The sequence below is a fragment of the Chlamydotis macqueenii genome, chromosome 20 (genome assembly GCF_036417535.1).
Source record: "Chlamydotis macqueenii isolate bChlMac1 chromosome 20, bChlMac1.mat, whole genome shotgun sequence".
Lineage (NCBI taxonomy): Eukaryota > Metazoa > Chordata > Aves > Otidiformes > Otididae > Chlamydotis > Chlamydotis macqueenii.
Window position 1 is genome coordinate 1,905,958 of NC_141575.1, and position 24,460 is coordinate 1,930,417.

General features: G+C 44.3%; 1 protein-coding gene across 5 annotated transcripts in view; it reads left to right on the forward strand.

The window, feature by feature from the left end:
* DENND1A (DENN domain containing 1A) overlaps positions 1–24,282 on the forward strand; it is a 197,937-nt gene extending 173,655 nt beyond the window's left edge. The window contains exons 20-24 of one of the 5 annotated variants that reach the window (XM_086763850.1): positions 7,292–7,351; positions 10,705–10,793; positions 18,486–18,614; positions 20,487–20,742; positions 21,095–24,282. In XM_086763850.1, the coding sequence (XP_086619976.1) occupies positions 7,292–7,351; positions 10,705–10,793; positions 18,486–18,614; positions 20,487–20,742; positions 21,095–22,417 (1,857 nt within the window). In that variant the 3' untranslated portion in view covers positions 22,418–24,282. The remainder of the gene's footprint in view (positions 1–7,291; positions 7,352–10,704; positions 10,794–18,485; positions 18,615–20,486; positions 20,743–21,094) is intronic. The other 4 variants (XM_086763851.1, XM_086763854.1, XM_086763853.1 and 1 more) reach the window with 4 other exon arrangements.
* The last annotated feature ends 178 nt before the right edge of the window (positions 24,283–24,460 follow it).

Sequence of the window (24,460 nt, forward strand, 5' to 3'; positions counted from 1 at the left end):
AATGCAGGGTTCTGCTGCTATTGCAGCGTCCAGAAAAAAAATCTGGTGCAAAGGAGGTGACAAAATACCAAAGAAATAACAAAAAAGGGTACTAAGTCACCAGCGGTTGCCCTAAGGGACAAGGAGAGCAGGGAAAATGGGCTGTAGTGGTTTGTGTACAAGTGGGTATCTCAAATAAATGTACTTGGGAGACCATTCTGCTCTGTAAGTAGAAATCTCTTTGCTTTTTCTCTGATACCTTCTCAGCACAAAAAAAAACCCCGACATATGCATTTAAGCTAGTGAATCGTTGCAAATTACCCCCTTACCCAAACGGCGCCGATTGCTGAAGCAAATTACCAAAGAAGGCTCAGCAAGGAACGCTCACGTCAAAGCACCGCGGAAGCTGACCAGAGCGGTGAGAAACTGAATTGGAAGGATGCTGGCCCGCTCCTGGTTTATGTGTTTAGCTGTCTGCAGTGTGGTTCTGAGGGTCGTCTAAGGCCTCGCTACTTGTTGAAAAAATGGGAAACAAAATGTGTGAGGCCTTTTTGAACCAGACCGACTCTAGATTGAATTAAATATTTTGTGTTCTGTAGGCATCTGTTTCCTGTGAGAAGAGATCCCAGCTACGTATAGCTTAACTTACAGGGGTCTTCCAGCTGACAAAAGAAAGAAAATACCATTGAATTCTACAGCCAAGGAGTTTATAATTTCAGCCATGTGTTTTTTAGAATAGCATTGGTTATAAACAATAATAATTGTAACACAGTAACCTGTGGTTTTAGGGTTTTCTGTCCCTGGCACTCCTCCATTACGAGGAGATTATGAGACGTAGCTGAGAGGCCTGTTTGCTTCATCCTGGTGGAGCCGTTTAGCCTGACAAGACATACATGATTCTGACATCATGCTCCTGCTTTCATTCTTGGTTTTAGGAGAAATCTACATCTGGTTAGTACCATGCAAGTCCTAGATTTAAAACAAACTGTGGTATGTATGTTCTAATATTTACTATTTTTAAAAGTTAGCTGTTCTGGGATTGTTTGCGCAGTATGAGATTAATGGGTGGACTTTATCAACACTGCCAAATGAGGATGAGTTGTCAGTGCTCTGTATCTAGATGCACTATAAAAAGACCTCTTTTGCCCTTGATTAGGAAGGACAGAGTTTGTCCCAGCCGGGAGAGAGGGGAAGCAAAGAAAACACCTTTCTTTCCCGTTAGTAAAGAGTGAGTTTCCTCTTAGTGGCTTTGGGATGGACCTGTGCGTCTTTGGTGTATCCCATGACACCAGATGTGTTTCAGACACCTGAAATAAAGATCCTTCTTCAGAATTGGGGAAAACAGGAGCTTACGGGCACCTACCTTTCATTTCCTTCTCTTACTGTCTACTTCTCTGTTACATAACGGAAGATTCCTGCCTAGAGAGGTAAGGAGATAGTCCTTGTTTTTGTCATGAAAATAATCAGAGGGTTTAATTGTGACAGCCTGCCCCTTTCCTAAATTCTTGGCAGAGCTATAGGCATTGCTACATTTTTGCCAGATTCATTCTACCTTCCCGTTCTACAAGTATGGCTTGAAGAATGAGGCATCCCTTAAAACATGGAGGTTATTTTTATCACAGGACCCAGCAGATTGCTGTCGAAGTGTTTCAGAGTGTAAATTAAAAATATGTGCTGTGGAGCACTCACTGTTCTTGTCATCCTAGTTTGTGAGCTGTGCATATGGGAGTATGTAAAAAGTAGTGCGCACACTGCGTGGGGATCTGGATGGATAATAAAACAGCTGCCTCACAGATTCCGTTTGCTTTCTGTACTGAATCTTTTTAGGTACTGTACATTTTTCAGTATTGTTATTTTCTCCTTTTTTTTTTTTTAACTTGAGTGTTCAGCTGAGGTCCAGCATGTTCTTCCAAAGTCAGCACTTCAGACGTTTTGAGCACGATGTGTTTGAGCACGGGTACGTTCAGGACCGTGCATCTCTCTCCCGTGTCTGATTATCTTTAAACATATGAGCAGTTTTTAACCAGTCCTGAATTTCTGAAGGAAATAAGATGTTAATGTAGGAAAGCTTTACTTGGGAAATAATTAGAAACACTCCTCACTACTAATTGGAAACACTTCCTTCTATGTGTACGGACAAACCAGTTTTCATCTAGCTGTGTTTCCTTTATGCATTTTTTCTAGTTGCACTTGTTGCTGCCTATGAAATAACACCTCTAATTTACTCATAAGGGCTCTATTTTGAACACCACTTAAAAAAAAATCTGGATAGACATCCACAATTAATTTGAGCTAATATTCTGCTCACGAGCCGTTACCTTGCAGAACAAAAATTATCTTTTTGTAATGTTTTCTTTAGTATAAAAAACCTAAATTGATATATTGTGGAAGTTCCTTGGATGCGAGCTACTTTGAGATATGGGACTTTAATTTTTAAATAGTATTTTTACAATGTAAAAGTGAATGTAAGATTTTTCTTCCTGCAGCATCTAATAGCTTAAAATCGCTTCTCTGATAATTAGTAAAACAGTGCCAGATCTGCAGTTGTAAAATTGGCATTCTGCAAATTTTCTGTCTTGTTGCTTCAGAATTATTTAAAAGAAGACAATTAGGAAGATATCTAGAGTAAAAAGGTATGCTGGTAAACAGCTATAGGTAAGAAAGGGCTAATTTAGACATTTCTCCCCTTCATAGAAAAAGCTATAGTAAATGCGTTGAGAAACACACCTAGAATAGCCGTTTAGCAGCTTTTAGCGATGCAGCTGTGTGCTGGTCTGTACCCATTCATCCTTACAGCACAGGTAATTAAGTTGATATTCCAACACAGCTTCCCCCACTGACCTTTTAGAAACGACGTGTTTTGCAGCATTAACAAATTAACTTCAGATCAGCAGCTTTTCCAGTAAATATGGTCTTCACATAGTTTGAACAGACTTGCTTATCCCGTTCTGGTGCAGACATGAACATCAACACTAGCAATGAAGGGCAAGTGACTGTTATCTCCTGGTGGGCCTCCAAGTCAGTTACTCCTCGCTGCCCTTTGCGTACCCTTTGCTATGGCTCACACTGCTGATTTAAGCCATGCTACTCCCCTGTCCGTATTTAATAGAGAGAATGTGTCTTTTCATTCTATTCAGATCTCTTCAGGATTCAGAAATGCAGTGTGTGATGCAATACATGCAAGACGTCAAGATGAACTTTATTTCTGGTAACGCTTCAGTGGATGAGATGGATTTGCATCTGAGTGTTGGATTTGACTGTGCTGTTACAAGTGCTGAGGTCACAGTTCTGAGAGTTGACACGATGCCTGTTTAGAAGTCCAACAGACACAAATGTTTCTACACCTTTAATCTTTTCCCAGAGCAGCATTTGTGCGTGTCTTTATTGTGGAAAGACATAGAATGATTTAGATCTAGAGAAAGAAAAAACCTTCTTCCCTTTCCTTCCTGCGTTTTCCATCTAACTGAATTCTGCATTACGGAACCTTGACCAAAAGTGACCCAGCTGAAACTTCTGCTGGAGTGTGTCAACGCGGCTTCTGGTATAGATTCGCCCTGTGTACTGTGTGTCTGGTTCGGTTATCTTGCCCCTTGCAGAGAAAAGTGCCAGCTCTTCTGGAGGAGAAACAGGAAACTTTTCAGTAGATAAATGCAGAATTTTGACTGCTATCTGAGGAAAGCTGCTCAGGATGCTGATACAACAGATGACAGTGAAAAAGCAGCTTTCTTTCACTGGCAAATCTTGTACCAAGGGCATGAGTTTGAATGGTGGTGGGGTTTTCTTGGGTAGATCCATAAGGAGTTTAGATTATGACTCTTGAAAGCTCTGGATTTATCAATAAATTGTGGCTGGACTGAATTCCGCCTGGAATTCAAGATGTTGGTCGGTGTGGCATTGATTTGTCATGCAGTAACTTCAGTAAGAGACGGAGGAGAGTTAGTCAACGAGAAGGTAAATTTGGAAGAGCAGCAGGATTAATCAATCCTGATACCAATAGAAAGCTTAGTAAAAAGGAGGAAAATGCTGGGAAGAGATGGCTGTGCGTATGACATCACACTTCATCTTATGGGTTTAGATTGTGTTAAAAAAAAAGTCTATCTGAATCATAAATAATTAAGTAAAGAAATATATTTTTAAAAAAAAATTTATGTTACTTCACAATCCCCAAATAAAATGGAAGCTGAGGTCACCTGAGTAAGCGTAGATAACTCATGCATGTATCATAAACCTTGAGAAGTCTTGTCTTCACAAGTCCTTGGTCCTGAAGTTGAGTAATTAATTGACATCACAGCTCATATTGAAGAAGAGAGATTTTGACCCCCATGAAATGAGAGAAGAATTGAAAACAGCATGGGCTTAGGCTTATCCCTCAGAGGCCAAAAGGAAAAATAAAGTGTATGTCTAGTTTGGAGTTCTAGGCCAATGTCATGATGTTTTAAGGTCTGACTTGTAATTGTTGGTCAGTTAGGAGTAGGAGTAAAATATTAGTGCTGCATGTGGTTTGGGTACAGGCAAGGAGTATGCAATGCGATGGTGGTCCTGTTAAACTCCTCCACGTTGTACTGCAGTATCTAGCTCTCTTACTCTTTTGTGTCCTCTCTGGCTCGTGTGTGATATTCTTCAGTTCATATCCGCAATTCAGCTGAAAGGGTACCAGTGTTGGTGATTCTTTTGACACTAAGCATAGTTTTCATACCCCTAAATATTTAAAACTTTATTTTAATGCCACTGTCTAATCAAACACCGATGTGGCAGATAATTAACAAATCTTGTCACACAGTTTGTCAGAAAAATGTTTTTCCTCCAGCGAGGACGTGGGTGGGTAAGTACAGTTCAGTTGTACGTGTCCCTGCAACGACTGTAATCAATGTACTGACGGTCTCGCTGGGAGGCAGTCCTCGGCTGCTCTGCTGTCCGTCTGTCCCGCCCGCCGCGTGGCCTGCCTTTGGCACGCTTTGCTCAGAGGCTTTGATAACACTGCCGTTAGGTCATCTGCTGATGCTACAGCTTTGCAGTGTTCCCTCAAAAATTATCCTGGCTTTTGGTATCGAAAGGAAATCTGATTCCCAAATAAAAGCAGCTTCGTGGGCTGTAGTATGGTGTTTGAAACAAAAAACCCCCACATCCAGCGATATGAACTAATGCTGAATAACATCAACGCGTAAAGTAACACCTGGTAATCCTTACATCAATAGAGACACGTTTGTCCAGAACTGGAATAGTAATGAGGAGTAAATAGTGCTCAAGACACTGCTAGCCATGGCTTTACGAAAATACTTAAATTTCCCACCTAAATAGCCTACTTGAGAATTTTCTAATGTAGAAATGTTCACAATTTCTAGGTAACTAAAAGAGAAAAAAAATGACAAAAGGAAGTATATACACAGGAGGCATAAAAATAATGAAAAAATAAATGAATAATAATTACATCTTTTTTTTTTCTGCATCATCAAATACTTTGCCAAAGTTGCTAGGTAGTAAGTGAATGTCCTGTAATTAACTACAAAAGTGCAAATTTCAGATTTTTCAACTGTTCCATTATGCTTCTGAAACGTAATGGCAAATAAGTATGCTGTGTCACAGAACAGAAGTTAAATACGTTTTAGGATTGTGCTCTCAGCCTGAGCGGATAAGGAGGGAAGATGCACAGCAGCGTAACTGACTGGAGTGGGTAACGTACGGTACAGCGGAGAAGCGGTTCAGGAGGGCTAACGGCAGCCACCGCAGCTCGCCACCTCCTCATTTCTCTCTTTGTTCTCTTTGTTTTCATACTTGCTTTCTCAGAAAATACAGAGGGAAGCTATCACATGGAATAATTCTGGCCTCCGCTCTCCATCCCAAGTGTTCTTTTCTTTTTTTCCATCACCCACCCCAAAAAGCTGAGCCAAGTACATGTGTGCAGTCTGGCAGTCCTTCACTGACAACACCAGTAAGGAGAAATGAACCGATGGAGGCAAAACTATAATGCAATGGGAATTTGAAAGAAAAGTCTGAAGAGATGCCAGAAGAGAGTGAAAATGGTGTGAAAAGGGGTAGGCTGGAGTTGTAGTGTTACACAGTGCGAGGGTAGCTGAGAGAGAATGTCTGTCAGTCGGGAATACAGACTGTGCTAGGAAGAAGCTAAGAACTGCTGAGATATGGGAGATATGGAGCTAGAATCTTTTTGGGAAAGAAATACAGTAATCTGTGTAAGCTTTCTTTTTCTGTCGAAAGAAGCTGACTCCCACTGCCAGTTCCTCATCCTTCTGTGTCCGGCTTTTTGTCTGTGGGCACCGTGGGCGGGGGGCAGCGACAGTTATCGCCTGGTCAGCGGGTGTCCAGAGCTGTTCCCACGTGCTCCTCGCCGAGGGCCCCGCTTCTCTCTTGAAGCGCTGATACGTGTACGCGGGCTGCCACGGAAAGGACGTAACTTTCATCTTGTTCTCAATATCGAAGTTGTACTTCAGGATGGTTTTACTTAGAATCTCGTTAATTGTCAGTGGCTTCCTTGTCCGACAGACTATACTTAAGATGCCATCTGCGTGAGGAGAGCCATGCTGCTGGCTCGGGCACAGGCAACTGGATTGGAATAGCTCCAGTGCTGTTACAAAGCAATGAGCTGGCCAACCGCTAATTTAAAAAATGAGAGACAAAAGTAGGCGTCTTAATACACTGCTCTGTCTTCATTAGAAGTGTTGGTGATGGGACTTTTAGTTTCCTTTACAATGACAGTACACACTTTGCTCTAGGCAGTGCATTTAATCCTTGATCCAGTACAGTGTCTAAACATGTGCTGCTCTTTAAATGTATGAGAAGTTTCGTTGACTCTAGGGTTTTCTCGCCATGCTCTCAAATGTCTTTGCTGGTTTGAAGCCTTTACCATAAGTTTGTGCAAGCACTAAGATCACTCTTGAGATTTTTAAGTGAAAGCTTTTTGAACATCCTGCTTTGCAGGATTCTTTCCATTTACATAAATGTTGTCTAGAAACCTTGGACCTAAAGGGCCAAGAATCTGCAGTGAGCATCTTTGTTATGTCAGTAAATTTTGGATGATCTTGTCTGGAGTGCTCGTTGTGCTAGGTTTGGTTTAACATAAGCTATGTTTAGCCTGTGTCAAGAGGCAGATATAACTGCCTTTCCTCTTGTGGCACTTCGTAGGTCATAAAGTTTGTCACTGTTTTGGGGGGAGAAAAAAAAGAAAAATTTCATTTTGTCAGGTGAGTATGATGTTAAGGTGAATCACGTGTTGTCATCCACTCATACTGCTTTTGCCACAAAATCAGAGGTGTTTTCGTGTAGGTGACTGTTTAATTTAGTTTCCACTTTGATACAGCAGCAAAGACTCCGTCCGCCTCGGCCACCGCCTCCAAAGATACAGCGTTCGTCTAGGCCCGTGAGTAGTTGGTGGTTTTGTTTCACTGCCACAGCTTAACACTGCCTGAATTATGCTCTTGGTAGCATTACTAAACCTCAGTAGTGTGGATTGTCAAACTTTGCAAACAAGCAATGTGTGAATTATGCTCCTAAACTCCCTTCTTCTCTGCTGCGGCACAGCCCTGGGACCTGCATTTATTCTGCTTTTCTTTGATGAGTTCTGCAACTTTCAGTCAATTCTGCAGGTAACTGATGCTGCTGGTGCGATATTTGCGGTGATTTCTTAAACAAAAAGTCTTGCTAGGCTGGCTTAAGTTTTTAGCCAGTGAGCTTTTGAAGACTTGCACTATACTCAAATGTGAAAGGAAGCAGAAGTCTGAAGAGAAAGTATTTATTATCTGCAAGCTATGCTTTAAATTAATTTGGGATGGTTAATTTTTCTCCATGGAATACATGAGTGAGTAGACATGAAGAAAGTGAAGTCTGTATTTGGGCACTGGAACGTTAGTACCGCATTATGGGTGATATACATCGATACTTTTTGGTCATTTAAAATGTGGGCTGGGACTCCGTGTAATAACAGTATAAAAAATGTAGGCACAGCATGTGGGCCAGAGGAAGTTACACTTCCGCAGAAGAACTTCACAGAAATTATTCTCAGTCCAATACCTGCGCTGTGTTAGGCAGGGATACCTCATCTCAGCAACTTGTCATTCCAAGCCTATAGCTGTAGAACAAGTGTTATGTATTAACTGTGCCTGGTGGCTTTACACCTGGAGGCTCTGCTGTCGCAGTAGTACAGGAAAGTGGTACCAGTGTTGTTTTTTGCAACAACCTTGGAAGATATTTATTTCTATTCAGGACTTCTACTTTACGAATATAGTTCCCCCAAAAGGCAAATACGTCTTACTCCTTGCTTCCTTATACATACGTGTAAGCGCATAAGAGAGAGATGCAAGTTTTCAAATCTAATCTCGCTAAAACTTGTTAAACATGTATTTCGGATGCGCAGGCAACTGGTTAACAAGTGCACTTGGGTGTGTGTTAACTGTTGATCTTTGGTGCATGTTCCTGTGTTACGTTTCAATAGCATGTGTTGCTTTTCCTCCCTCTCTTTCACTCTGGGTGTTTAGCTTAACAGAGTCAATGTTATGGATTCGTGCTCTGAAGAGTTCTGTTTTCTGTGTTTAAAATGTAGCACTGACTGTGCTGGCGTGTGTTCTCTTAAACATAACTGATGTGGGAGACCCTTCGGATGCATTGCACTGGGAGCACGCTTGCCGTGCTGCTCTGGGGTCCCGTAGAGCCTCAGACCCCCTTGTTCTGTGAGGCAGGTGCGCGAGGGCACAGCGCCGTTCCGCTGAACGCGGGCTGCTGAACGGTGCTGTGCAGATTAGCTGATTCATTACACCAAAGTCTTGCTAAGACTCTTCAGTCTCCCAGTTGCAGTGCATTAATATGTGTTTGTGTCAACTTCCTTTGCTCCCAATGTGATTGATAAAAGGTTGGAAATGGAATAATGAAAGCTCCTGTTGCATTCATCTAGCTGTGTCAGTAAGTGGAACAGAAATGCTTCATTCATCAAGAGGAAATCCAAGATAAATGTAAATTATTATAATAATCACTCCCAAAAATATGCTTGTACCAAATATACATAAATTTGTTGTTGTTCAGAACTGTTATTTGGCTTTTAATAGCTGAAACACATTTTTGTGTGCATAAATAGTACTTTGTGCAGGCTGCTCTTTCCCTCGCTGGGTCCTGGAACGTACCACAGAGGTGGGCATCAGCAAGTAGTTTATCCTGGCCTTTTGCAGCAAGCGCTGGATGAGGAGACCGGGTCTCTGCTCTTCCGACCAAGTCCACATAATACCAGAATTCCTGAGAAATACTTACTGTTTGCAGTATACCGCTGTTATGAGGAGGAGTCCATGGGCACTGGTCCTTGCAATATGAGTCATTGCTGGTAATAAAAACAAAAACACAGACCAAGGAAAGGTTAAGGAGGCAGACCAGAGATGTTCTTTACATTCTGCTGTTTTGGAAATGAGTTGTGGTGGTATTATGAAAGAGAGAGGGTTGTTGCTTATAATTAAGAGAGATCAGTTTGGATTAATAGTGGCTGTTTGGAAACTTAATTCAATTGGAAAAAGTTAAAATATAATAATTATGCGTGAAGTTGATGGGGACAGTAATAAGCACGTTTAACCCTTCTGTACTGGATGTTTACCTTTATTCTTCTGGATGTGTGCTCGTGTAATTGGATTTCTTTCATACTTTTGCATTTGATAAGCATTTAACCTTGCCTATTTGAATACATAAGGCTCAAAATCCAGCGAGGAATTGGCTTGATTGCTGGCTTTTCCCTGCAGTCTCCCATGAACAATGCTCTAAATCCTGCTTAGCATGTCACCCTGCACTTCACTGGTCTGGTGGCCCCCAGAGCCACCTGAAACTCCCATCTCCCTCATCACCAGCACTCCCCCAGGGTACCACCCAAAAGGTGAAAGTGTTCGCAGCATGATGACAAGCCAGCTTTACACATCATCTTCCAGCTCAGATTTAATTAAACAGATTTCTTTCTTCCTCTCTTTTTCTTTCTCCTTCTCGCTCTCTTCTCCCTCCAATTTCTCTTGCTTCTCTCCCCCCTCTCTTGCATGCACTCGCTCTCTTGCTCACTCGCTCCCTGTTTTATCAACCCTAATGAAGCAGTATTCTTCATCGATCCTGCTGATTGCCAGCCCATTCCTTTTGTTTGTTGGCACCGAGCCATTCAGCCGCACTCTGACAGCTCAGCTCGTCTAATTAGCTCTGTTGTTCTTTTCCCCATGTTTCACCACGTTGCAAGTTCAGTTGAAGTTGCCACAAACTTAATCCTTCCATTCCTGCCGCAAATTCACATTCTTAAGCCGTCTTTATTGTAGAGAGGAGCAGCCCTGTGTGGGGACTGATCTTCAAGACCTTAACATCTGACCTTTTCATAAGCCCTTTTTCCTAAGAAACAGTGGCAATGCATCTCTGGATTTCTTCATCATATCTGCTGTACACCATTTCCTTTGAAATGAAAATTCAATACAATAATCCTGCTACTATCTTCTGCATACTGTTTTGTAGTGCAGGAACACTACACAGAATTTGGTGACTTTTTCCTGGTGAGAAAGTTTGTGACTTAATTGTTTCATTTGCCATTCAAAAACGTGGAGTTTTTTGTCCTTAAACATTATTGTGGCACAAAAAATAAAGGAATTTAAAAGCAATTCTGAGTGGAAGATACCTTTAAGATAATGGTGGTTATGCATATTTTGTTATTTCTGTCTGTTGTTTGGTCAATTTGAAGTATTTGATGAGGTGTCGTCTGTGTGTGTGTAATAGGTTCGCCCGCCAAGGCCTCATGTTGTGAAGAGACCCAAGAGCAACATTGCAGTGGAAGGACGAAGGACTTCAGTTTCTAGTCCAGAACAGTAAGTGCTTTGCGTCTCTCTAGTTACATCAGCAGACGGTACATTCTGGAACTAGCCAAAGGAAAAATTAAAAAATAATACGGATCAAAGTAATTTTTTAACTAACAAAAATTTTGGGTTTTAGTTTTTGCGGTGTTTTAGAGTAAGTGTGAAAAGGCAAGAAACCAAAGTTTAGTTATTGGAAAATTCTGGTTTGCCAAGTTAGACGTACTCTGATCGGCCTGTTTAGTAAAAGGTGTCGGGTTTGGAGGTTTGTTGGGTTTTTGTTGTTTTGTTTTGAACTATGAATGAAATGAATGGGGAGATATTTAAATGACATTGTTAGCCGTGTCCCTGCAAATCCACGGTTCTTGCCGGGCTTTACCTGGAAGATACAGCGTTGTTTGTTTTACTGCGATGGCAGTAAGGATTGTGTGGTGCTTGTTGGAGTCCCATTAACAGAAGGTCTGTAACGAGCTCTATAGTGAAGGCTTGTAGAGCTTAACTGTCTTGCATAGCACGAGCAAATTTATAATCTCTTTAGATTTGACTGTGAAGAAGGCAGGTGCAGTATTCTAAATAAGTCGTACTGCTGTGGCTTACTGCTAGCGCATACAATTCCAACACCTCTCTTGTTCATATGAAAAGTATATTCTATTACCTTGGAGGGATTTTTTCCAGACAGTTTCCTGAATGTCACATATTAAAGTGCTTTTTACAAAGCAGACAACACTGTGCATTGTTGCAGATATTCTCAACACGTTGCCTTAGTTGAGTTAAACAATAGGCCATGAAGTGAAACCCCAAAAAGAGAATGGATATATTGAACCACCCCAGCATAGCCCAGAAGACCCTATTGTGTGTGACAGACATACGTGTAGGCTGCAGCAGTACGCATTTCAGATTTAAAATTATTTGGATTCTTTGGAGTGTAGCTGTTTCAACTGTTCAGAAGTACAAAAGATTCATCAGCCCGAAGTTCTGATTGGGTGCGGAGACTGGCATTAGCTGTACTTCTTAAAGGTCGGAATAAGCGTCCTCCCAGTTCAGAATTTGAGAATCTTAAGAACTGTGCATTTTGCCTGGTTGATCTTAGAAGAAGGTGGTGTGAGAAATGTGGTTAGAGTAGGGACAGACCTGCTTGGCACTCCGGAACAAACAGCAGAGCAGGTGACAGAGCCAGTATACGTTTTCCAAGTCATGTGGTGAGATTCAACTGGTATTCCCTGCACGTGAAGCATCTCTGATGCTGTCCTTGAACAGCTGTCCTTGGAGTAGCATTTTCCAAATGGCCAGTGTTGCGGCAGTGCAGCCTTATCGAAGGAAGTCACACTGGATCTGCTCACAGACTGCAAGCGCACACACTCCAGCCCTCTGATCATCTTCATGGCCTCCTCTGGACTCACTCCAACAGTCCACGTCCTAATGCTGGGGGCTTCAAAGCCGGACGCAGTGCTGCAGGTGGGGTCTCACCAGAGCGGAGCAGGGGGGCAGAATCCCCTCCCTCAACCTGCTGCCCACGCTGCTGGGGATGCAGCCCAGGATGGGGTTGGCTTTCTGGGCTGCAAGCACACACTGCTGGCTGGTGTTGAGCTTCTTGTCCACCAGTACCACCAAGCCCTTCTCCTCAGGGCTGCTCCCCATCCATTCTCCTGTGTTTGTGCCTGGGATTGCCCCGACCCACATGCAGGACCTTGCACTTGGCCTGGTTGAACTCCATGAGGTTCGCAGGGTCCCACCTCTCCAGCCTGTCAAGGTCCCTCTGGATGGCTTTTAGCTGAAATCAGTGGTCACTTTTCAATTCTACTGAATTATTTATCCATGTTATAGTGGAATTTGGTTGCCCTCTTGTGGAGTAGATTGCAAATCCTCCAGGAGGGCCTGTGCTTTTACAGGGTGGTAGCTGTCCCTGCACAAAGATTCTAGGAATTTTTAAAATAGAAGATTTTTCTTAATATTTCATATGAAGTCTCCCTGCATGTAGGTGGAGGACGATTGAGTCAATGGAACCATTATGTGCATTTCACATGAAGGATTCTGCATGTTTGGATCCAAAAGCTGCCTGACATTCCCATGTGGCTTACTGCTAACATGGATTTTCAGTTCCTGTCAGTATCAGAACAGAAATAAATGTAAACATGAATGATAAGCATAATATTTATACTAATGCTGGTAATAGATTGAATTACAATTATTATTTTACTTAGTTTTAGTTTATTGCTGTTAGTTTTAGTGAGTCTTTACAGTTCAGCTACTTTCACAGGGTGGAGTATGAAATTTTTTTTTGTGAAAGTGATTGACAATAATCCATTAAAGATAATGAAGATGCTTTGTAACTGTAAACTGGCCTATTTTTTCTTCATGAGCATTTTACGGATACATTTTTCCATCTTTTAAATGTGGAAGAAAACCAAGTCATGTCACTAATACAACTGACACTCGGTGTGTGGTACCAGTTGTGGTCTCTTCCTGATGTTTCACATTTTATCCCATTCAAATGCAGTGTCACAGCAGGAACTGACGTATTTCCATAGTAATTAGAGACAGGATTTTCGTGACATTTTTCACAAACTTTCTTTTTTCTGTCCCTGAGAGAAGTAATCTTCCTATCTTGTTCTGAAATGAAAGCATAAAGCCAAGTGTTGTCTCTTTTAAAAAATTCTCACTCTTTTCTCTCTCGGCTAATACTGAAATTAATGAAAGCACCGCAATGAATATTTTCACTCGTGTTACTTGCCAGCTTTGCAGTATTCTGAGTGCGTATCAGAGGAAATTCCATGAAAGCAGCAGCAGTGCTTAGAGGGTGCTTTTCTTAAACTAAACCAAAATATTTTGCGTAATTGCACTGGTTCTAAAGCTGATTATTAGCCAGGTCCTTCTTTCAGGTGTTCGTGTGTGGGGTGTGTTTGTGCGGAGGAGCTTCTGTTCAATCAGAAGTTTTTTTTCTATATTTAAATCTAACACTAACTTTCTGGTCTTGAGCAGTTACGTGAAGGCTTCAGAGACATTTCCCAGGACATGTGATTCCTCAGCTCAGACTGCGGCGTTCGCGTCCTCCTTCCGCTGGTGGAGCCGGGCCCCCCAGGGCGGTGTGCTGCTGGCCACCGCGCCCGCCTCGCGCCACACCCGGCCACGGCGTCTCACTTTCACCGGCAGGCTCTTTGCCGTCTGTAGTGCTGCGTGCCGTCTGAAAACAAACCGCTACGTAGGCATCCTCTCAGGTGTTACGTTTATTAATGCATTTCTTATGATATTAGGAAATCCGTATCTTCAGTTTCATTAGTTATTTTTTTTTTTAATGTGTATAAAGCAAAACCATTGTTTTGGCTGTATACGTGCTCGTTTTTTGATCCATCTTCAACTGAAGCACAGGAGGGCGGGAACAGTAGCTTCGAAGAACACCCAAGATTATTGCTAATGTCTGGTTGTTGCTAATGGCCATCATATTTAGAAGAGCTGGTGGAAAACTATTGTTTCCTCCATCAAAATTTTCAGCGAAATTTTTTTCTATTCCAGTAGACAGTTTTTTTTTTAATAATTTTATCAATAGTGCAAGGTTTGTGATGTTTATGGGTCTTAAAAATTTGTGATTAAATCGAAAATGTATAATTGAAAAAAAAAAACACAACTTTTTTAGTTCTAAGGTAACAGGAAGAATTTGTGGATGAGAGCTCAGAAAATGCTGGGTTACCACCCGGGGCAATCCTAGACACGTGGGACATGCCTGCTTCAACACAAATTAGTTGTTCACAGAAATCAGATGTTGCATTTTGAACAGATAGGTAGGTTTTTGAGCTCTCTTTTACACCACAGCAAGTCTTCCTATTAAATGTGGAATAGACTTCCAGAGTGCTCTAGGATCGGTCTCCTGTGAGCAGCAACAAGCTGGCTTCCCAGGCACACAGAGTGGGAGGAAATTAAAACAGAAAATCAGAGAGCCAGGCTCACAATTAACAGCGCATCAGAAGGCTCTGGGGCTGGCTGAACCCGTGGCGGTGCCGCGGCCGGTCATTACAGCTTTCCAGGAGCCGCGCAGGACGTGGCGGAGAAGCTAATGGCTTTCCCTTCTATCGTACGGATGAAAAGGGGCTGCAGCGCGGTAGCGGTTGTTACACCGAGTTCAGTCTGAGTCCCGCGTGCTGGCCGCGTTAAATGATGCCGGCTCACGAAGCACGTTACATTCCAGCTGTAACCAGGCTCTTGGAGCTCGGCCACGCAGAATGTGTGCAGGTAAAGTTTTTCCATGGGATCGCTGCAAGGATCTCTGCTTGGAAGCAAGCGAAGCCACCAAGTGCCTGTTTGAACAAGGGTGGCTAGAGTCGGAAAGAAAATACTGCGCTATAGCAGACAAGACTCGCTTGGTACCCTTCGGTTCCTCTGCCGTGGGGAAACTGGTACGGAGGAAGCCGGGCGCAGTGATGGGGGTGCCACGGGAAAGGCGCCCAGCAAAGGGACGGCAAATGGAGAGGGAACGTGCAGAGAGCGGTGGGGTTGAGCTGCAGACCGAGCCTAACGAGAACCAGGCAGGGCTGCCCCTCGGGAACCCCGGGCCCTGCTGGGTCTCCCACCTTTCTGGTTTGATGGGTTACAAGACACTTTAATTTTAGGGCCTATTTCTGCTGTCTGCTTTGGGGTGAGCCTACGGAATGTGTGCGGCTTGCCTTCGTAACGAGACAGGATACCTGCGGGGGAAACTGGGGAATAGATCCTTAGTTCTGAGGAACTAAGTCGTTTCACATTTTTGTCACATTTGGACAAAAATGTGAAATGGCTTTGTCAAATCTTGCACCTAGATCTGTCAGAGCAGGCAGAGGTGTCATCCAGCGTGTTCCCACTTTAAATTCTTTGTTAATATTTCCAGGTCTGTAGAAAATTTGTAGAAAGTTCATTAAAAGTATAGAACAATTAGTTACCTGCCTTTACTGGGTGTAGCGATCACAAGCTGTTGGTTTTGTCATCTGGTTGGACGACTTGTGATGTTAATTTTTTTGTTGTTTTATTCTAAAATATCCCTTATGCTAATATTTTTGTTTTTCTGGAAATATTTTGCTCCTATGAACATTCACAGTATACGAAGTGACACTTTAAAAATCAAATAGATATTTTAATGTTTTTCTGAGCTTACACTTGGGTGACCTGGTGACCAGGGATTCCAGTGACAGGTCCGTGCTTTGTTCGGATTGAATAGTTACTGGGTAATCCCCTCAGTCCCAGGTCTGCTATTTCATACTGGCAAGAAAAAGCCCATGCATCCAAATCCCTCATTCTCTTCATTTTACTGTCTAAGAGGGACAAATTCCTTAATTCCCCAGAGCCGCTGTGTAGCTGTTCTTTAAAAAAAAATATATGAATTAAAAAAAAAAATCCTCTCTCAAATTTGGCAAGCCCTTTTTAGGAGAATAATGACAAGTCTGCACTACCCCTTTGTACCATAGTCTCTATCATCAGCAACACAAACACAGTTAATAAAATGCACAAATTTAATTTTCTCATAACCAAAATATCTTTTAAAATTATTACAGAATTCTCCTTATTAATTCCCAGGTCCTGTACTCACATTTTCTGTACGTATTTTTTCTATCTCAAGTACATTTAGGTGTCAATTAAATTTGAAATATCTACATTTGTCAGCATTTCATTTTTGGCCAGTGTGATGTGCTGCTGATTTGTCCGTGCATCCTGACACATGAAAAAAGCTCCCGAGATGCAGATCTTCCTCATTAAAAAGGAAACCCACACTATCATAATGGTGCGCGGAGCCATGGAGCGCATCCCCGGCTTTATTGCGCCGTGTTTCTGACATGATATTTAAAAAGGAACAGCCACGGCTGTCAGTACTGTCATATGCTGGTGCTAACGGCAGACGTGTTAAACTAAACATTAGAAAGAGATCAGCAAGTCATCTGCATGGGAACTGGGCTGGGAGATTAGGTAGGCAGGAGCCGGCGCAGTCATGTGGAGATGATGAGGGCTGGAGCTGTGACGGACACATCCTTTCTTCCCTCTCAGGCTGCGGCAGCGCCCGCCGCGGCGCGGGCTGGCTGCGACCTGCCTTTTCAGAGACAGCGCTTTGTGCAGGGAACGCGAGCAAGTGGTGGGTGGCAGCCTGCGGGAGAGGTGCCCAATTGGGTTAATGAGGGAATAGGCACTTTTTGGGATTCTGCTGCCTCGAGCTAATAAAAAATTTAAACCTGGACTATTTTAGATTGCTAATCCCTTATCTTGGACCAAAATCTCTTGTAGAGCACACCAACAGTGAAAGTTAAGTGCTTCTTTTTTTCTAATTAGGAGATCCCACTGTCGTTTAAGGAGTCTTGCATCAGCAGTGAAACCGGTGCCCATCAGCTTGCTGCAGGTTTAATCACATTTGCGCGTCGTGCACAGAAGTGCAATTGATGCCCGAGCCAACAAGATCCTATCTGGTTTCTTTGTTTGTTCCAGATGTATTTACTGTGTGCACACAGACACCGTGCATTGAATTTAGCCTAGTCCGAGGCAAACAAAAGGCAGCGCAGGCAGTGCTTTGCGGGCAACTGCGCTGGTACATCTGTGCTGTGCACTTACCAAACCGCATCAGCACGGTGTGTGGGGATTCTGTCGCTCCTGATTTCGGGAAATAATTTTGGATTTTCTAGAATCGTGTTAAATGGTAATTTACTCTCCTAAGATAAAGACATGTGTATGTAAGTTCAAAAGAGAAATATTTTTAAAGTATCTTTGATTTCTGATTTATTTTAGGTGGAGGGTTTTGTTACTGTAAATTGAATTATAGTCACTTTCTTAAAAAAAAAAAAAAGGTGAAAAAAAGTTTAATAAAAAGTTACAGCAAATTTTTCCTACTGCTGTGGCACACCTCACTTTCCCTGGATGCCTATTATAGAGGAAGAGAGGAAAAGAACAGCCGTGCAACAGCTTTAATTGGAGTGCCACGGATTGGATTAACACTCTCAGCTGCATCCGCCGCCACCCCTATTTTAGACTTTTTATTAATTAGCTCTGACCTGATTGTGAATAATCATTTGTTCACAGTGGCAGCTCGGGCCCTCTTGAGCTGTTGGTTGCAGTGTCCAGCTTCTCCTTTTCCGACCTGATTTTTTAGACTGGTTGAATTTGCTTGAGTCCCTTTTCTGCCAGGCTTTGCAAGTGGTTAACCACTGAGGTTAACACCTTACCTGACAAACTGCCTTTCATACAAATCCGTGGGCAGTTTTGGTTTTGTGCTACTGTGAAGCAATTTCAGATCTCAAACCCAGACACAAGTCGGAATTGTTACCCTCAAGTACCCCGCCTCACAGGTCAGCCTGTCAGTCATGGTGTCCGTAAAGCAAAGAGGTAGCTCTGGTGTTTGTTTGCTCATAGCCGGAGCTCAGAGAACCTGAGGAGCAAAGATGTATTTCAGAAGAACAAAAAGACACCCAACTCTCTAGAAAATGTAGTGGGGAAAAGTGGGTTTCTGTCTCGGCTTCTTTTGCAATGTGGGCGTGACTGCCGGTCTGAGCACCCTTCCCGACCGGGTGGCACCCTCGACGTTTTTAGAAGAGTTGTATCTTCGTCTGCAAAGTCGAGCTCAACATCTACCTGCAGAGCCCTTTGCGGTGGCAGTCAGTCATGTTCGGAAATGATTTAGAGTCTCTGAATCGCTTGGTTTCTCTCTCCTCTGGAGCTTTGAATGTGACAGCTTGGTAACTGCCTTTTCTCTTCCTGTTCCCCCAGCCTCGTAAAGCCTATGCGACACTATACCGTCTTCCTCTCTGAGGACTCTTCTGATGATGAATTTCAGCAGGAAGAGGATCCTGTCTCTGGCTTCTCTGAAAACTTTTTCTTCTCAGCTCCTTTTGAATGGTCTCTCCTTTATTCTTTCATTGTGTTGATTCTGTCTTTGAACAATGGTTTTTGTGTTGGTCAGGGCGCCTGCTCCTATACGTGGGATTTTGGCAATGCTCCTGCAGTCTGTACGGCACTCGATGAATGTTCAGCATTTCTCCTGCTTGTTTGTTTTGATATTTAGTGGCATGTCAAACACACTCCTGCATGAAATGCTCTGCAGCTGATGGTTTTACATCCCCTCCAGCTCCATGGGACGCAGCCCTTCACTTGCCCTTTGTTCCAACGTGCTGCTTGTGTTCCTGTCCAGCCCTTCTGCCATCCATCCCTGGGCAGCGCAGGCCGTGCTTTCGGGTTGTCCTGGGAGCCTTACTGCAGTGCAGTTACCAGCTTGTTCTAGTTCCTCTTGCTTGATCCCAGCCTCTCTGTTCTGTCAGGTACCGCACCCCCACTGACTCTGGGGTCACCACGCCGGTGTCCTCCAAGGGTTTTCAGTGCAATCGGAGCTAAAACTGTGCAAGGAGCAGGGAGCAGTTTGTTGGGTTGACTCTGTTGGCTGTGGCCAGGTGCAGTTGTGTTAGGCTAGGCTGGAGAAGGAGGCTGCCAGTCTGCTGGCAGAGTCTCCAGTGGCTGATATTCATGAGTGATGCAGGGGGCAGATTCGGAGAGTGACGGGAAGGGACCTGACTGCGGGCGGCTGGCCGTGGAGAGACAGACATCCAGCTTCAGTAGCAAAGGGCCAGAAAAATGTCTTGTGTTTGTGCGGGGGGAGGCCAGGCCATTAAAATGGTTTGTCTGCAGAATACCCCTCAGATTTTTGCAGTGTGAGCTACTGCTTAGCAGATGAGCACGTATTATGTGAGAGGCTAAAGATACGCCCAAGAATTGCAAGACCACCCCCTTCCTAAGGACGTGTACCGTCAGCTGTCTGTCCTGTACTTGCATTATTACCTCCTTGTGTTGCTAGCTGAATGCCTGCTGTTTATGTGTGATGAATGAGGTAAGATGGCCTGTTCAGAAATTTGCATGATATAGACATGTTGTAATAAAATACAGAAAGAGGAGGAGGGCTCTTCCATAGTATCTGTTTTTGCAGGTCTCACAAATATTTTCTTTTAATTGAAACCTTGTTTAAATGCCACAGTAAAACTGGCTGCCAGTCAGACGCCAATCACCACAGATACGTACGGCGCTTCTCGTTGTTAATGGGATGCGCATTGTGCTGCTGTTCTCTGCACAGCACCAATATGCAGATCTGCTGGTGTTCATTTTTTTTGCTGAGGTATGTGCAAGAAAAGCATCCTGCTAACGCAGCCTGGGCTGTAAATGTAAACTAGCTGTCTCCATAATGGATTGTGGTGTTTCTTGATAAGATGACACCAGTGTAATCATTGGAACTCTGCGCAGTGTTCCCAATTATTGCAGGAAAACACTGAATGATGCTCTGTGCTGAGTTAGCTTGAAGCAAGAGAACGTGAGTGCCTGCAAACACAGGGTACTTGCGGTGCTCGTGCTCGGACTTCTGTGTAAACGGACGGGGCCCAGCAGCAGCGGGAGGGCCAGGCTGTCGAAATGGAGAGCCAGCGTCCCGTTACTCTGCTCCGAGGGCTCCCTCATCGGCCTGCCTGCAACTGCATGAGCACAGCTCTCCTCTGAGTGCTTCCCACCGACGTCTTCTTTCTTTCCAAAAACCCCGCGAGTGCCACGTCACCCTTGTATGTCCTTCTGCCCTTGGTCACTGCTCGCACACTGCCGTTCACGACATGATGTAAGCTGTACTTTGCTACTCAAAAGCTTTCTGTAAAGCCATCCAGCTCCCTAGTAAATACTTGTTTAAAACAAAAATTAGAAAGACAGTAATTTGCAAGATGATTTTTGTTTCTCTCCTAGGCCTCAGCCGTACCGGGCCCTGAAAGAATCTGATAGTGCTGACGGGGAAGAGGTGGTCAGTCCAGAAAAATCCAAAGAGCCTGTGGCTCCAAGCCCTCTGCTCTCAAGCAAGGCCACAGAAGTGAACCTCCTTGAAGACATTTTCCCTAGCTTAGAAGTAGAAACACAGGCCCAGCCTCTCAGCCAAGCTAAGAGCCTAGAAGACCTGCGGACTCCCAAAGAAGAGGGAGATCAGCGGTGCACGTTTGATTACCAGGTTTGGACAGGGTTTCTGTGTGCTGGGGGGCTTTGCCCAGAACTAGGGCTGGCTGCCTTCCGTTACCCTCTGAGGAACATTTCCATACTGCTGGGGGGTGCATCCGTTTTCCAGCCATTTGTTCATGCACTTCAAAGTTCATTTCTGAATTAAGAAATGAATGGGACTCAGTTATAAGACAATAACTTTTCCCACTGAAGTGCAGCCTTTGCTTCTAAAGGAGGAGATGTTTGCTTTGTTTCTCAGAATCTGTTTTGTCCGCTGGCTGTCACACAGACTTGTGTTTGAAGCTGATGCTCAGCACTGGGGAGATCAGTAAAAGTAATTTTTTTTTTTTTCTGCTTTCTTCCAGAGGATGGATCTTGGTGTGTCTGAGAGGAACAGGATTGTGCCAACCATGAAGCTGTCTCACCCGTACAACAAGCTGTGGAGTATGGGTCATGACGATATGGCTATTCCCACCAAGTACTCCCAAAGCTCGCCGGAAAGGCCCTTGGCTGCACTGGGTAACATGCCGCCAATCGCAAGGAGGCCCCGGAGCAGGGACAGCATTCTGGCTCCTGCAGAAAAGGATGACTCAAATCCTGCCGTTCAAGGGAACATCACCATTCCTAGGCCACAGGGGAGAAAGACTCCTGAGCTGGGGATAGTGCCACCGCCACCAGCACCCAGGGCTTCCAAGCATCAGACTCCAGCTGGGCCAACAGAAATTCTCACCCCCTACGCTGCAGGACGTAGCTATTTGGTTTCAGATCTTATCCCAGAGCCTTTTGGAGTTGGTAGTGTGTCCTTAGACTCTGATATCCAGCAGTCGGTAAATTTTTCCTCTCGTCCATCTCAGCTTTTGTCTGGTGCTGCCAGCACTGCTGAGATGCTCCAGCCTGTCAAAGTGAAGACAGATACTGCAGGTAATGAAAGCGACTACCTTCTTGATCTCCTGGATCCATTAAAAACAGCCAGCTGGCAAAGCAGTGGCCCACAGCAAGGTCCCCACAGCCTGCAAAGCTCAGCCGCTCCACCTTCTGCAGCCAGCTTTGTCTCGGGGGCGAGTGACTTTGTGCCTCCGCCGGCTGCGCCGTTCGTCCAGCCGCTCGGTTATCCTTCCCCAGCACCGCCACCTTTTCTACAGCCATCTCCTAACCCGTTTACGCAAACAGTGCCAGGAGCCCTGTCAGTGTCTCTAGTTAGACCCCCAAGGGGCTCCTTCACCCCCTCTTTAGGTCATGCTTATAGCTCTAGCTTCATAGCGCCTAATTCTAGCTTCTACCCCCCACAAAGACCTCAGCCGAACATTTCAACACTGTCCATGCCAAACTTGTTCAGCCAGGCTCCAGCTGTGCCAGCAGCTGGCTCCTTAGTGCTGCAGGGCCACAGCCCTTCTCCAACGAGCTCTCTACAGCCTGCGTGTTTGAGTGGTCCTTCTAAAACCCGAACGTTACAGGTGGGCCAGCCCAGCTCAAAGGTAGATTCCAAACAAGCAGTAGCTCTCCTGTCCAGTGAGCCCCCTTTGGTCCCTTCCAGGCCAGCTAAGGGCTTAGAGTCAGCGTTACTGTCCTCAAAATCTGAGGAGACAAAAGATCCATTTGAAGATTTGTTAAAAAAGACAAAGCAAGATGTGTCATCCACACCAGGTAAGGTGGAACAGCTCAGAAAGCGATGGGAGACCTTTGAGTAACTCTCTGAATGGCCTTTGGGTGTCCCTTTGGAACTGACAGAGGGTTTTTTTGTTTTTTGAGCCAGCATAAAACCACGCATCTCTGTTATGGAAGGCTGAGCCAGGATAGCTGCAGGACCATCACCGTGCTGCAATTCACAGACAAGCGCTTTGTGCCCAGAGTTCAGAGTCCCCCATTGTCCTGGTCCCTGCAACCGCTTCCTCACTCTCTGCCACCGAAAGCCCCCATGACTCGTGCATGGACCCAGGCACGGGCGTGGTTGGGGTTGGGTTGGGTTGGGTTTGGTTTTCCACACGTAGCTTTTCAGACAATACTACTGATGCAGAAGTTACTCCTCCCCTTGTATGTTCAGTCCTTAGCACGGCCGGCAGCGCGACACGGCACATCGTAGTGGGGTTTTCCTGCCTGGCTGAATGGTGTGCAGTTTTTCCCGCGTTACACGTACAGCCAGCGCGTTCTGCTTTCACCCGTAAAGTGCAGCAACCAAACCCAGGCGTGCGGACTGCACTGAGCTAATCCATTGGGCTGAGTCCGTCCTGTCTTGAGACACAGGATCCCTTTGGTTTAGTACAGCCTTGGATGAGCTCTTGTTGCAGATTTTTATTTCCCTCCCGCAGCACACTGACACCGAGAGGTGACAGGGATCTCTGGTGCAGAATTGTCGTCATTCCTCATTGCAGCAAAACCATAGCACAGAGCAGTTGCTCGGGGTTTGGTCCTGCATCTCCGTTGGGAAACTGGAAACACCAGCAATTGTTTTTCTTTTTTGGGTTTTTGTTGATTTGATTGTTTTTGTTAAATACATCAGAAAATAGAGGCCATAAAGAGTATCCTAGTTCTTATATATGTGTATGTTAGTATTATATATAAATATTATAAATGACAGGATATGAATGGGATGTAACAAACTCTTACTTGATTATTACAAACAAACAAGAGAGAGAAAAAAATTGGGATATGAAAGTTCCCAGCGCCTGAGTTTGGGTTAAATGCCGGCGTGGCCTGAGCGCAGGCACAGTGCTGGTCTGAGCAGCAGCACCCAGGCTCCAGGCTGAGCGGAGCAAGCGCAGCAGAGCTGGGAGGCTGGCGCCCGGCAGCTGCCGTCACTGCTGGACCCCAGAAGTGCTAAGTGCTGCCTGGAAGCAACTGGGATTTCATTCTGGTCTGCAAGGCGCTCGGCTCCTTCACTCTGAAAAACCTCCATCTTCATCCTGCTGGTGGTGGGAAGCGTTTGCTGGTAGAACGAGATGTTAACTGGACCTTGAAATGGCCCGTGAGGGCGTGACGTGCTGAAATGCCGCGAGGAGGTTAAAGGGTACGCGCCTTCGGGTTTCCGAGACACTTCTCTGTGGCAATGGTATTCTCAAGAAACGGCATCATAATCTTAGCATCCCATGTAACACCTGCTGTCCTTGCAGTGATCATTTTTGTTTTACTTCAGTGGTGCTTTTCTGTTTTGTTTGTATCTCGGCACAATCTGGTGTAAAACGTTCCTCTGGAAGAGGCAATCGCATCACCATTAAGCCTTTGATAAAGGAAATCATTTTGGACACGTGGGGAGATTCTTGTAAAGCTTTATCTGATTTCCAGCGTATCTATTTTATTCACATAATCCTGGAAGTTTTCTTACTCCGGCGTATGAAGCTGGCTGGCTGTGCGTTTGAGTCTGTGCAATACAAAAGAAAAATACTCTTAATATCTGAAATGCCAACAGTTTGGGAAAGACCATAGTATTACATTAATATTGTTTCTGTAACGTACTGTTGCTCTGGCAAGCCACTCAGTTGGATTTGTATTTTCTTTTTGTGTTGGAAGACAGATGGTTTTTAGCATTGCATAGTAAAATATTTAAAGTGTAAAATAATAGTTCCATTTTGTTTTATACAGTTTGGAGTATGAACGTTACACATGAATTCAGTCTGGAATGTCAGATCTCCTTTGCTATGAGCCAGGTGATAAAACTCCCTCAGTTCGGGTGGACGTGTACAGGCCCCAGAACGTTCTGCGTGTGCCGTGCCATTTGCCTTTCACATACTCTTTTT